Source organism: Squalius cephalus (assembly GCF_949319135.1).
Source record: "Squalius cephalus genome assembly, chromosome: 7".
NCBI lineage: Eukaryota > Metazoa > Chordata > Actinopteri > Cypriniformes > Leuciscidae > Squalius > Squalius cephalus.
The window spans coordinates 17,974,258-17,988,557 of NC_137128.1; the positions used below are offsets into that span (position 1 = coordinate 17,974,258).

Sequence of the window (14,300 nt, forward strand, 5' to 3'; positions counted from 1 at the left end):
TCCTGAATAGATCTTCTAAGTTGGAGCATCCTTTGATTCTCGGTGCATTCTACCTGACCCATGACTGAGAGTACCAAATCAAGGTCTGGAGACTAAATGAAACTGTTGTTCAGTCATATATGAATGTTTCTTCACCAATGGACAATTTTGAGCTTTGTGGAAATGAACTGCTCACTAAAATAAATTCTCTGAAAATACAGTTTATACACTCTCACTCAAGTTAATCTGTCTACTATCACCAAACATACAACACCAATTCACTTCCGTCATCATCCTTTACCTGTCGTTCCAAACATGACTTTTACTTTAGGATGAACTATCCCTTTAACATTCTTTTGCTCATGAAAGCTTGTAGTAGAGGCTTGTAGTAGTCTGTAATGTCTTGATACCTCTTTTTTTTTTCGACAAAAATACAGAGATCATTTTTGTAAAGTTGAATTTTTTTTTAACAACATTTAGTCTATTGCATGTTAAAATAGTCACAGTTATCATTAAATGACCTTAGGGCGTTTTCACACCAATAGATCGTTTGTTTTGTTCCGAAACAGGGACTTCATTTCTTACAATGTTGCATTTTCCACTTGGTTCGGTTTGCTTTCACAAGGCAACCTTTCAAAGCGTACCAAAATGTGTTTATGAAAGTCACATGCGAGTAGAACTGTCCTCTTATTGGTCAGAGTTTCCTCTGCGTCGAGTGGCAAGTTTTATTTGTAACTGTCAAGACACGCAAACACTATATGAATGTAGACGTCATTCTCGCTGTTAAATGATATACTACATTCGTATTAATACTACAGCAAATTCAAACGCACTCTCTCTGGATCTCCCAGCGCTGATAGAGGTTAACAGTGTCAAGACACACGCAAACATACTAATGTTATAATGCAGCTAGAGCAGGAATCAAGTGAAAAAATCAAGGAAAAACAGTGCTTCTGTTTATATTGTTTTGCCTTCAGATTAAAAGTCTGGGTAAAACAGCTCTAAATTAAAGGCAATTGAGTTAAAAAAAAATTAAAAAACAATTGATGAGGGCATGGTAAAAAGGTTTTGACAACAAAACGGGGGGAAAAGAAAGTGAATCTCTTCGTCTCAATAAAACTCCCTGATCCATGAAATTATAGTTGAAGAAACACCAATAAAGCATTGAGGTTCTTGTTTGCCTTGAACTGCTACACTGGTGATCCCATTTGCTTAGCTACGAATACATTATTTAAATGACCACTGCATGTATTATAGACTCGGTATGAAATATTGAGTAGGATTTTATGCTTGCATAAACTGATCTTTTCGCTCTCTCTTCCCTACAGCCTCTGAAGATGCACTGCAAGAGCTGCGCGCTTGTCACCAGTTCAGGCCATCTAACCGGTGGGGGTCGTGGAAAAGAGATCGATCAGGCGGAGTGCGTCATCCGAATGAATGATGCGCCTACAGCCCGCGGCTACGGTGCGGACGTGGGTCACCGCACGAGCCTGAGGGTCATCGCTCATTCCAGCATGCAGAGAGTCCTGCGCAGCCGCCATGAACTCCTCAACTCCAGTCAGGACACGGTCTTCATCTTCTGGGGACCCAGCAGTTACATGCGACGTGACGGGAAAGGGCTGGTTTATAACAACCTGCGGCTTATGAACCAAGTGCTGCCCAAACTCAAGGTCTACATCATCTCCTGGCAGAAAATGCTCCAGTTTGATGAGCTATTCAAGAGAGAGACCGGCAAAGACAGGTAATAGGCACTTTATTACGCTGTGCAGAGTCAATTTGAAATGGTATGATTTGATACGAGGCCAATTTAGTATCTGTAATGATATGATCAAGTAAGAAAGCTTAAATATGTGACTACTTTGATGTTACATTGAATAAAGCTAAATATTTTCAAACCCATTTCTGAACTGAAATGGGTCTTCAGGACATGATTAACCGAAAGCGTGCATTTAGATGCGTGCAATGACAGACGTTTTCATCAACCTGCCAATACTATGAATGTGGTATGCCCTAATTTTTTGTGACCTATTTTTTTTATTTAAAAAAGGTGTTATAAGGGAAAGATAAGTGTCCTAGAATTGAGTCTGCAGAGGCCCTTATTATTCCACATTTACTGCTCTCCGAGAAGACCAACCTCTTTTCCTCTTTCAACTACAGGATCACATGGGAAATTAGTTTGTGTGGGATTCTAGATTTGAACATTAAGCCAAAATCTCCACTTAATCAAAGCAAAAAAAGGAGATTAGTCTGTGAGCGAATGGAGCTGGATATAGTCATTTTTGCCCACAGAACATGAATTTGTTATGATTGTAATTTTGTACAAAGTCCTTTCTTGGTTCCATGAAGAACCTTTAACATCCATGGAATCTTTCCAAATACACAAAACGTTATTTAAAGTGGAGAAGGGTTCTGGTTCTTTTAAGAACTGTTCACTGAAAGGTTCTTTGGGAACCCAAAATGGTTTTTCTATGGCATCACTGTGAAAACCCCTTTCTGGAGTGTAAATTTACAGAATATAGGTCCTGGTTTTATTCTGGTTCTTCAAACTAACACTAATATAGTTATGGTTATATCTCATCCTGATGCTCTCATTAGTGAATGTCTTTCAGTGTGGGTTTTATCGCAAAAAACTCTTCTTTTTACAGAGTGCAGTTCTCCTTAAAACTCTTTGGAGGCTCGTTAGAAAGAAATGCAAATATTACCATTGATGAACTGGCTTAGAATGATCCAGGAGCGTTTTGTGGCTTCTGTCCCTTATTACCACAGCAGTCATATTGCAGACGTAAAAGTGTGTCTTTCTTTCATCTTGTATCTGTTTCTTTGGTGTTATTCTCCAAAGTGGCAAATGAAAAGCGGAGAAGACAAAAGATTGCTGAATCAACCACACTAAAGAAAAAATCCGTTAGATGTCAGACGTGGACTGGAGAAGGACGGCCGCTGTTCATTTATTGGTTTGATCAGTGTTTTCCTGTGTTTGTTTGCATATAGAGAATTTCAAAGAGCTGGTCTATCAAAAGTTACTTTAAGAAACTAAGACACTGCTTCTGTCTTAAAATGCAAAAAAATGCATTAATCACAAACAACAACCAGGAATTATTTTTTTTTTAAAGCACCAAGTTCCAGTCATGTAACATTATTAATATTCAATGAGCAGTGCCTAACACAGTAGGATTTGCATCTGGGACTTTCCACTTCAAGGAATATTTGCAAAAAAAAAAACATTATCATTTTAATAGTTCTTGCCAAAGGTGTGTTTACAAATACTTTTTTAAAAGACTTTTCAGTCTTTTTAGAGGCATCATAATTGCAATTCAATCATTGGCCCTATATATTATACAACAATACTAAATACGACAAATATTTGGTAACATATTTCATTCATTAGTTTGTTTTATGAAATACTACTGTGGATTTTTAACTGCTTGCTGTCGAATGAGCAATCAGACTTGATTTAAGTCTCACAAGACAATGCAACAAAGTTATAAACTGTATGTATGTAATTCACTACAAATAACCCCTTCATAAGAGTAATTCGATTAGGAATCGGTTAATGTTTGCGCTGAATATTTGTTTCACTATAAAGAATCAGCTTGCCATTATTTCTGTAATCAGACTACACTGGTCGTGCATCTTTTTGGCACTGTATATTCAGGAAAAAGAGTATCTGCAGATCTATTAGGGGGACTGTATCAGGGTTGTGGACTCCTATTACCCGCGGTAAAATCACTGTAACTCATGGCTTATTGCTTTATTAAAGAATCATAGGGCCCTGAGAGCATCAATATGCTCGGTCCTTTTGAAACTGTTCTTACAGTTAGACCCCAAGACTACTTTTAACGTAATTCAGGCTGATGGTGCTATAATTCGTGCATGGTACTGTAGGTCATGTAAATAGTCGTGCAGGAACACTTGGCAGTCGGGACACAGTGCCTTTGCTCTCTGGCCTGACAGTGACAGACAGCCCTGTGGCACAAACACAACCCAATGTGTTTTGGCATTTTGTTTTTCCACGACTTAGCAGTTCGTTTGTCTCTTCTTCTGTTGTTTTCTCCTGCATCTGGTCACATTGGCTTCTAAACAACCATGCTGTGGAGAATACGGTCTGTCAGAATGTGTTCACGGGGATTCTGAGCATAAATCTAAGTAATATGTTTCCATGATATCTGGATAGCATTTGCTGGATATTGAATGTTGAATGTTATGTTTGGTAACTTATTTTTGTAGTGACTTAATGGGTGAAATACAAACTCACACTTGAATTTTTTGGATAATTAAAATGCAGAGGTTGTGGTCATTCCCTCTGCCGCTTTCAATTTATGAATTTTCTCACGTAATACTGTACCACACACATTTCTGTAAGTGCTCTTCATGTACTAAACATTGTCAGGCATTCTCATCCTAATCAAATACTCAGTGGCGTATCACTGTGTGCATTCCAGAAATCATTTGTTTCTTCTGAAAAATCGTTGAAAGAAACTAGCACACATATTCAGTTATTGATTTAATTTAACCCTCAAATGACACGATATGTTTATGTCTTCGGGGCCATCTTTATACTTGGATATTTTCCTGAGACTATAAGCGAACCGACCTTCAACTGACAGTCATACATATTTTTTTAACAATGAGTCAGACATCCTCTATTTGAAATTCAAGTACAGCTGAAATGACAGAAAATCTACACATCCATTACAGATAATGATTTTCATTTTATGTTCTTCCACCTCATAACCACAGCGACCGGGACATGTTTGGTTCACTTAGTTTTGTCGTGGTCATGAGACATTAACTCGCGGGAATGTGATAATATGGCGTGGCCACGAGATATTCATTTGTGGGAACGTGACTGAAACGTGTTATTAAACTAAACAAAACACAGAGGAGATCATAAGAGCAAACATAAGTAATGAAAACCACACCCGTGGTTAGTACGATGTATTAAAAATGGAAACGTTTGTCCTTTGTGGTTTTCGCGTACAGACAACGTTGTCAAAACGATCCCTGTTCACACGGATCCGCGTAAACGATTAAAAACGCTGTATTCTGCTACCAGGCCAGTAGGTGGCGATGTCACTTTGTGAAGAAACACTACGAGCCTATAGACTGAGCACGTAACACGCATGCACATGACGTCACCGGTTTCACAAATTCACGTTTTTGTAGTTTACACAGACACGATAATGGTATCGTTTCCAAAAACTGGCACTTTGAAACCCGTTTTCAAAAGTTTGCGATTTCAGGTCCGCAAAACGCCATTGTCGTGTAAATGAACTGGCAAAATGCATAGAAATGTTTCCAAATGGTGTCATGTAAACGGCCCCTTAGTGTCAACGAGAACAGAGAACAGACCAGGAGTAACTGACTGAAACACAGGGCTTAAAGGAGAACTTGGTAACTTTTTTAACTTAATAAAACTGTCTAGAATTCATTTGGATGGTTAAACAACCTGTTCTGGTGATATTGGTGACTTTCCCCGCTCCCCCCAGCGTTCCCAGGCGGAAAACCAACCTTGCAACTTGGGGACTACCGTCCCGGCAAGATAGAAATTGGAAGTCTCGTGAGAAGCGAGAACGAGAACGAAACACGAATTGCTTTACGGCAATTCGACATAAACACACACGCATGTATGATGTATTACCAGATTACCCACCTCGGTAGACATAGCTCCACACGATACAGTTGGCTTGCTCCGATCAAAACAAACGCACATGAGCAGCGGTAGACAGGGGGAGGAGGCCGCCGCAAGTGAGTTTTATTACGACAGTGAGTGTTGTGAAATATACGCCCCACAGCTGTAGGGGGAGCTTGTGGGGAAAACATGCGACAACAAAAGGAAAAATCAGCGAAGAAGTGACTAGAGTTCGCTAGAGTTGCCGAGTTCTCCTTTAAATATACAGTGAAACTTAATGAGAAACAGGTGGCAAAAATTAATAACTATAGCAACAAAAGAGCAAATAATGAGTAACCAAGGAGACAGAGAGGGAAAACAAGAAGAAAAAAAGGGTTTATTCTAGCTTCATGCATTCTTTTTTTTAAATCATGCTGAGAAAAATGCATTTTTGTTAAATATACATATAAATAAAATAATAAAAATATAAATAGTACATCCAGATGGGAGTCAGAACGATGATCAAATCATAGTAGATCGGGTCTATCAACTGAACTAAAGATTCACAGTCCTATAGCTCGTCCAGGATCGACATTCCATTCAGTAACATTAGGCAGTTTTGATTTATATGCCGTTTAATGTTGATGATTGCGTTATTTTACACATGCATCTGCTTACATATAATATCGCTTGTTTCTACTGCTTCTTCACATGTCTTTTGATCTTTCAGAAGATGTGTCACAGCACCCCCTACCATATAACAGTGAAAACACGGAAAGCCAGAAATTTCTGTCAATGGCGGCAAAAGTCTGTATCAGTAGAAGGTTGTGATTAATGACTGTATGAGGGAATTTTTCATTCAACCAATTTGTTCAAAAACTCTTATTCATTCATAAACAAATGAGTGTTTGGCTGCATCCAAATATACTTCCCTGCATACATGAAAAGTGTAGTATATATGAATTCACAGTTTTCATAAAACAGTGGGCAAAAAGAACCCAGAAAAACCTCCTATTTACGGCGAGATTCTGAAGTGTGTTTAACTTGACACAGCCACACAAACATTTTTGAACTCTTCCTAATCAAACACACCGATTCGAGTCACCAGCTCGTTAGTAGAGACTCCAAGACCTGAAATATATGCGGGTCAGATAAGGGAGACATCCGAAATGTGCACTGTTGTTGTGCCTCTAGGAACAGGGTTGGGAAACACTTGTCTAGCACACACACAGACATAAAAAAACATGTTGTGAGTGAACCGGCCATTAAAAATGTGAGAGGTATGGCAGTAGAATTTTAAACCGTTTTGAGACGCGCTTTTAAAAAATTTATTTTCTTTATCTTGAGCGCTGTGTTTTTGGAATTCCATTTCATGCGAAATCATGAATCATGAATACATGGAAAAGCATGGCTGTGGAATGCAAAGTCACGTTCTGTGTGAAGAGCCCATAACTATGGAAGCTTGTTTTCGCCACAGAAAAAAAAACTTTTGTGACTTTTTATCTGACAAACTGCGAGTTTACATCTTGCAATTCTGACTTTATTTCTCAGAACTGTGAGATATAAAGTCAAAATTGCGTGTTATAAAGTCAGAATTGCAAGATATAAACACAATTATGATAAATAAACTCACAATTCTGACTTTATAACACGCAATTGTGAGTTTATATCTCGCAATTCTGACATCTTTTCTCAGAATTGTGAGATATAAACTCGCAATTGCGAGTTATAAAGTCCAATTCTAAGGAAAAAAAGACAAAAGACTGACTTTTTTCCTCAGAATTGCAAGTTTATATCTCACAATTCTGACTTTATAACACGCAATTGCAACTTTATATCATGCAATTGCAACTTTATATCTTATATCTGAAAGTCAGAATTGCGAGTTTTTTTCTCACAATTCTGACTTTATAACTCTTTTGGTTTTGCAACATTATATAATGCAAGTCAGAATTGCGAGATAAAAAGTCGCAATTACCTTTTTTATTTTTTATTCTGTGGCGGAAACAAGCTTCCATACACTCTAAAAAATGCTGGGTTGTTTTAACCCAATTTTGGGTCAAATATGAACAAATCCAAACGTGGTTAAAAATGTAATTTACAGATTTAACCCAATGGCTGGGTTTGTCCATAGTTGACCCAAATGCAGAGGTTTAGATGTTGATTAATTCCACTGTATATTCCAGCGTATGCACTAGAGATTCTGTACATTGCATTTGCCAGACAGTGTTACAGTGTTACAAACAGACTCTGTTATCGGAAGTAATTTAACAGTAATCAGAGGCTTCTAATCAATCACGTCCGGGCTGTTGTTCACTAATGCTTTGTTGTCCTTTATTAATGTGTTACTTGTCAAAGATTCACCAGGGGTTTCATGTCAGACGGCAGGTTGGCAGAACTGATGAACAGTTGATGATAATGTTCAGTTGCAGAAATGATCCTGACAGCTGGACGGCACTCTAAACGCAACAAAATCTTAGGATTGCGTGCCCGGAATTTCTAACGGAAATGTCTTCTGGAATGTTAACTACTGCACACCTCGCAGTTTGGTATTCATTGTATTGTTTTCAGCAGACAGTCTCTCTCTCTCTCTTTGTTTCTCTTTTCAGGAGAATCTCTAACTCTTGGTTAAGCACAGGCTGGTTCACAATGACTATTGCCTTAGAGCTTTGTGACAGAATCAATGTTTATGGCATGGTGCCTCCAGATTTCTGTAGGTAAGTCATATTTCAATGCATTGTTTTGGGGGTTTTGGTGTACAGTGAGATCTAAAAAAAATTCTGATTTATACCGTTCAAAAGTTTTTACAATTTTTCAATGTTTTTGAAATAAGTCTCGTATGCTTATCAAGGCTGCATGTATTTGATCAGACATACAGTAAAAACAGTAATATTATGAAATATTATTAACATTTTAAATAATAGTTTTATATTTTAATATATATATATATATTTAAATATAATTTATTTCATGTGATGACAAAGCTGAATTTTCAGCATCATTACATCATCTTGTCCAGTCACATGATCCTTCAGAAATCATTCTAATATGCTGATTTGGTGCTTAAGAAAGATTTCTTATTATTATCAATGTTGAAAATAGATTTTGCTGGAAACCATGATCATTTTTATCAGGATTATTTGATGAATAGAAAGTGTAACAATGTCATTTTTCAAATTTTTGATAAATTTAGTGCATCCTTGCTGAATAAAATTATTTAATAAATAAATAAATAAAGTCTTACTGGCCACGACCTTTTGAATGTTTAAAGAACATCTGACCATTTAGTCAAATGAATTTTTGTCACAAGATTAATGCCACAAATTTGTTTATTTTATTATTGACCTAGAAATAATCATGCACTAATTTTACAATTCTATCTGATATAAGACAAGACATTGTATATTTATTTTCATGTTACAGCCAAAAAAAGCAGATTTTACATTTCTATAGTATTTTGTCTAAGTAAAACTAAAATGTCTAATGTTTTCTAATTATTAGTGTTTTTAAAGATTATCTTTGAGTAATTATTAGGTGACGACAAATGTAATCTAAATGTAAAAATATAGAAAATGAGCATAAACAATTAAATATCCAATATTGGCCTAAAACTGGCAATGTATCATGCATCCCCATGAGAAATAGGTCACAGATCAACTAAGCATTTTTGTTTTCGTCATAATGTTTCGTTGTTTACAGTGTTTCAAAATCTCCGTTTAAATGATATCGTGAATCGCAGATGTGGTCAAAGATCAGAGCTTTCTATATGTGTCTGATTGATTTTCTCCCTGCATAGTCTGCAATATTGCCGCGGCAGTCCCTGCTGTGTACCAGAGCTACGGGGAAAACCCAAAGCCGAAAATTAAATGATTCATTGTGATTCCCCGCTGAGGCATGACCTTTCCCCCAGCCATTTTCCAACCTTAATGTATTACATAAAATCTATTTATTCCCCTTAAAGCACGCTGTACTCTGAACCAAATCAGGTTAATTGCCTTGAAAACAAATATCCAGCTCAGGATTAATTGGGGAATCGAGAAATACAATGACACTGTCCCCATTTTAATCTCCTCTCTCATTGTGTCCAGGGAGTCTCAGCACCACTCTGTCCCGTATCACTACTACGAGCCCACGGGCCCGGACGAATGTGCCATGTACATCTCCCACGAGCGAGGCCGTCGAGGCAGCCACCATCGCTTCATCACAGAGAAGCGGGTCTTTGCAAACTGGGCTCGGACATTCAACATCCATTTCTACCAGCCGGACTGGAGTCCTCCGCCGTTACCGAAAAATCACACGGCGACAACAGCGTTTCCCCGATCGCAGAACACGTGACTCTTACCAGAGCCTTCCAAAGATCTCAAACTGCCTCAAACGGATCACTGGCTAATTCCTGTTGCCATGTGGATGGAGCTTTACGTGTTGGATTGTCTGGGAGTGGGTGATTCATGGAGAACTGATGCTTAAACCTATTCTTTTGCACATTCATTGTTTTTTTTAAGGTATGAAAAGCATTCCAGCAATCTGTACACATTCATATTTCCGAAATCCTTATCAGCGATTCATTGAGTATCACTGGGAGATCTTGGTTTTACACAGTGTGAAAGAAAAAGAAAAAGGATGGCGGATCCAAGAGCTCTGGAGTGACGAGGATCCGCTTGCAACAAAATGTGTGCTAAGTCAATGTAAAAGCATTGTCATCTTTTTGTTCCATAATTCAATGAGAGAACAAAACGGTGCAACTTCATTTAATCCAGGCCCAGACAGCTACATGGTGTTGGCCCAGATCCGGCCAACATCTGGCACACGTGGATTCCCCACGGCCCAGATTTGGGCCGGATCTGGGCCGAAACTATGTTGCTGTTATTTGATTTGACTGTGAAACGTGGTTTCTAAATGACAGGTGGTTTGAGGGAGTGGTTTGTGACTTTTCTTTTTTTTTTTTTTTTTTATGAATTTTGATTATGAGGACCATTTTTACAAATTTGGAATAACTTTTACAAATATAAACAATTCGTAATGAAACCACAAATGTGCTCTAAGGGGCCGTTTACACGACACCGTTTTCAACTTAAAACAGAAAACTTTTTATGCATTATGTTTTACCATTCATTTACATGACAATGGCGTTTTTGTGGGCCTGAAAATTTAAACTTTTGAAAACGTTTTTTTTTTTAAACTATACCGTTATCGTCTCCGTGTAAACTATAAAAACGCATAGTTTTTCTTTACAAAGTAACATCGCCAACTAGTGGCCTGGCAGCAGAATACAGCATTTTTAGTCGTTTATGAGGATCCGTGTGAACGGAGATCGTTTTGACAACGTTGTGGTCTGTACATGAAACTTTTCAAAAACGCAAAGGAAAAACTTTTTAGGTTTTGAAAATGTTTTAGTACATCATACATTGTTGTCGTGTAAACGTACCCTAAAGGGCCGTACACACCGGGACGAATATCGGCGCATTATTCGCCAGCGTTTTTCAATGCGGTTTTTGTCTTCACACCCAAGCGATTTTCGCTGACGATGAGCCGAGTGAACATGCAAATTCATTCCCTGACATTAGATGGCGCTTAATACCACTCCATAACAGTTCTCTTTTATCAAGATTTTTGTAGTCGCTGTCGCGTTTGTCATATAGTTCTTTATGTTCCGACACCAACGAGACCAGCAGCTCTACAATCATCTTGCCTTGCATCTTCCTCGTCTTATTTCTTCCCGGCAGTGTAGACGCTACCAGAGCCCGTCTACGGAGAGCCTTGGCACTTCCTATTAGCCCCATTGTATCGATCTTGGTTGCAGTTCCATTAGAGTTCCACTGGAGGTGATCGCGGGCGAGTGCAGACTGAATGGGAGTCTATGGGGCTAGACGGCTAAATGTGTCTCTTTCACCCGATTGCCGTTGAAAAATCTCAGATTTTATTGTAGGTTTTGCAAGTTCAACATGGGTTATAGGTCGAAAGTTGAATGAACGAGTACTTATTTCTTTTCGATTTCTTACAGGTTGAGTTGTTGTTGCCCATAACACGCTAGCATTCTGCTAATGACGTCAGCATTCTGACGTCATTGACATTTTAAAAGACTTTTTAAAGCAAATAAGTGACTCTAAAAAAATCTAACACCCAGCAATGTGTAATTCCTTTGCATCTCCTTTCAAATACAACATTCAAATTACTAGACAAAAAATTATATCCTGAGAAAAGTGGATTTTGAGGGGTATTTCACCATAGACCCCCATTCATTCTGCACTCGCCTGCGAGCGCCCCCGCATGGACAGAGACGTGTTACTGCAGCCAGTCCAGAAACCGGAAGTAAGCAGAGAGTGCCAATTCTCTTCCTATTAGACATTCTCTGACGCTACTTGGCCTATATCTTCTTCGCCGTTACGTATGTGTGCTCGGCAAGACCGTTTTGTGTTTGAGCGACCCCAAGTTGTGTTTTACTGTAACTTCAGAAGCTCCAGACACGTGAGCAAAAGCGCCAATCTCATTGGTCGGATAGTTTTTGACGCGGCGCGTCAAACCAAAAAAACGAACCCGAGGCGTTTTTTAAAAGAATTAAGCCGCTTGTCCACCAGCGTCTCGATTTCTGACGCGACGCCAAAGCCCATTCATTTCCTATGGAACTACGTCAGGCAGCAAAAACGCCCCCCGCAAAGCATGATGGGTCGCGTCGCGTCGATTTGGTCAACAGCGGCGCTGCAAAAAAGTATCTCGGTGGATACTTTATGCAAATGAGAGCGTCAAAACGCGGGGCAGCAGCCAATGGAAACTCGGCGGCGAGAATTTGTGTATGGCCGTTGCTATGGTTTCATATTTAAAGTACACACAAACCCCGGCCCCAAGCAGCGAAAACGTCACAGGCGTCGCGTCGGAACAAAAATTGATCGGACGCTGGTAGACAAGCGTCGGTGTGCACACTCAAGCCGCTTGTCCACCAGCGTCCGATCAATTTTTGTTCCGACGCGACGCCTGTGACGTTTTCGCTGCTTGAAAATGTACTTTAAATATGAAACCATAGCAACGCCCATACACAAATTCTCGCCGCCGAGTTTCCATTGGCTGCTGCCCCGCGTTTTGACGCTCTCATTTGCATAAAGTATCCACCGAGATACTTTTTTGCAGCGCCGCTGTTGACCAAATCGACGCGACGCGACCCATCTTGCTTTGCGGGGGCGTTTTTGCTGCCTGACGTAGTTCCATAAGAAATGAATGGGCTTTGGCGTCGCGTCAGAAATCGAGACGCTGGTGGACAAGCGGCTTCACATTGGCGCCCTTTGTTTAGTTCCGAGGCGTTAAACGTCGGCGAATATCGCGCGCAAAATTCGTCCCGGTGTGAACAGGCCTTAAGAAAGTAATGTTGTATTTAAGGCAAGACACCCAGGTAAATAGGTTAAAAAAAAAAGATATTACATACTTCCCCAGCTGATTGTTTACATTAAAAACTGCAAAAAAAAAAAAAATTCATTATATGTAAGTTTTATAAAATATAGTTCAAATATGCAAATGAGGCTTTATCTAATTAAATATGCATTCATTTAGCCTACATACATTTTCAGGAAAGAAATCTGAATATTCAATAAAGCCAGGTTCAAAGTTTTTTTTTTTTTTTTTCGTTTTGTTGACATATTAGAGTTTTACAGAGGGGATTTTGGATTTCTCTTTTTGAAACTTCATAAATCAGAAAATACTATCAACTTTTAGGAATGAAATGTTAAAATCAGGAAAATGATATCTGAACAAACCCCTCAAGTAAAAACTTCAGAATATAGATGGGAAAGATCAGTGACATTTGATGTATGTAAGTGCTACTGAAGTGGATATTTCTGAGTCAAATAGATGCAAATGCAAATAGATAAAGTGCAATATAAAAAACTTTAAAAAAAACTTAAAAGCATAATTTTTGAGAGTTCTCTTACACTAGTATGTGAAGAGAAGTTATGAAAAAACCTTAAAATCACAAAATGCTTTTTTGCCTGTAGTGTCTTGCTTTAAATAAGACCACTATAATATTTAGATACATTTTATTGTCCCCACTGACACTGGATCTATCTATCTATCTATCTATCTATCTATCTATCTATCTATCTATCTATCTATCTATCTATCTATCTATCTATCTATCTATCTATCTATCTATCTATCTATCTTCTTAAGATAAGAAAGTTGCGCACTGCAGAAAACGTTACACAGAAGATCAATGTTGCAAATGATTGTACTTGATTGTGAGATTGACTTGAAATGTTTTAACATGAACAATAAACAATTTGTTTGTTAAAACGGAAAAATGACAATCAATAAGCACTGTGATCCTGCAGTTTTGATCTAACGTTCTCACATTTATCAAAACTGGAATATTTAAGATGACCAGATGGGATGCGTACAGATCCGATGTCTTGTGCCAGGTTTCAGATCTAGTAAAACGGCATCTTGAAATCCCACAAGAAACGCAGCAGTATGAAGTCAACACAAAGCGTATAGCCTATTAAAATGAAATGCATTATTTTTGTGGTTAGTGTGAAGAGCATGTCAGAGGACGCGTACAGGTGTAATTATGCCCGCCACAGCAGGAGGTCACGCATCATTGACCATGACCACGCTGCGCCTGTCAGTCATGCAAATGTACACACGCGTCGGGACTGTTAAAGCAGCCGTCGCATTAATGCGCCCCAGATGACTGACAAGTTGGCATCACTGTTGAATGCACAAATGTTTG

At 38.6% G+C, this 14,300-nt stretch overlaps 1 protein-coding gene across 1 annotated transcript in view; it reads left to right on the top strand.

Annotated features, from left to right (window-relative positions):
• Positions 1-10,190, top strand: part of st6galnac5a (ST6 (alpha-N-acetyl-neuraminyl-2,3-beta-galactosyl-1,3)-N-acetylgalactosaminide alpha-2,6-sialyltransferase 5a) — a 36,247-nt gene extending 26,057 nt beyond the window's left edge. Inside the window, exons 3-5 of the mRNA XM_079876050.1 lie at positions 1,308-1,720; positions 8,197-8,304; positions 9,676-10,190. Coding sequence (XP_079732176.1) covers positions 1,308-1,720; positions 8,197-8,304; positions 9,676-9,922 — 768 coding nt within the window. The 3' untranslated portion in view covers positions 9,923-10,190. The remainder of the gene's footprint in view (positions 1-1,307; positions 1,721-8,196; positions 8,305-9,675) is intronic.
• Positions 10,191-14,300: the final 4,110 nt, after the last annotated feature.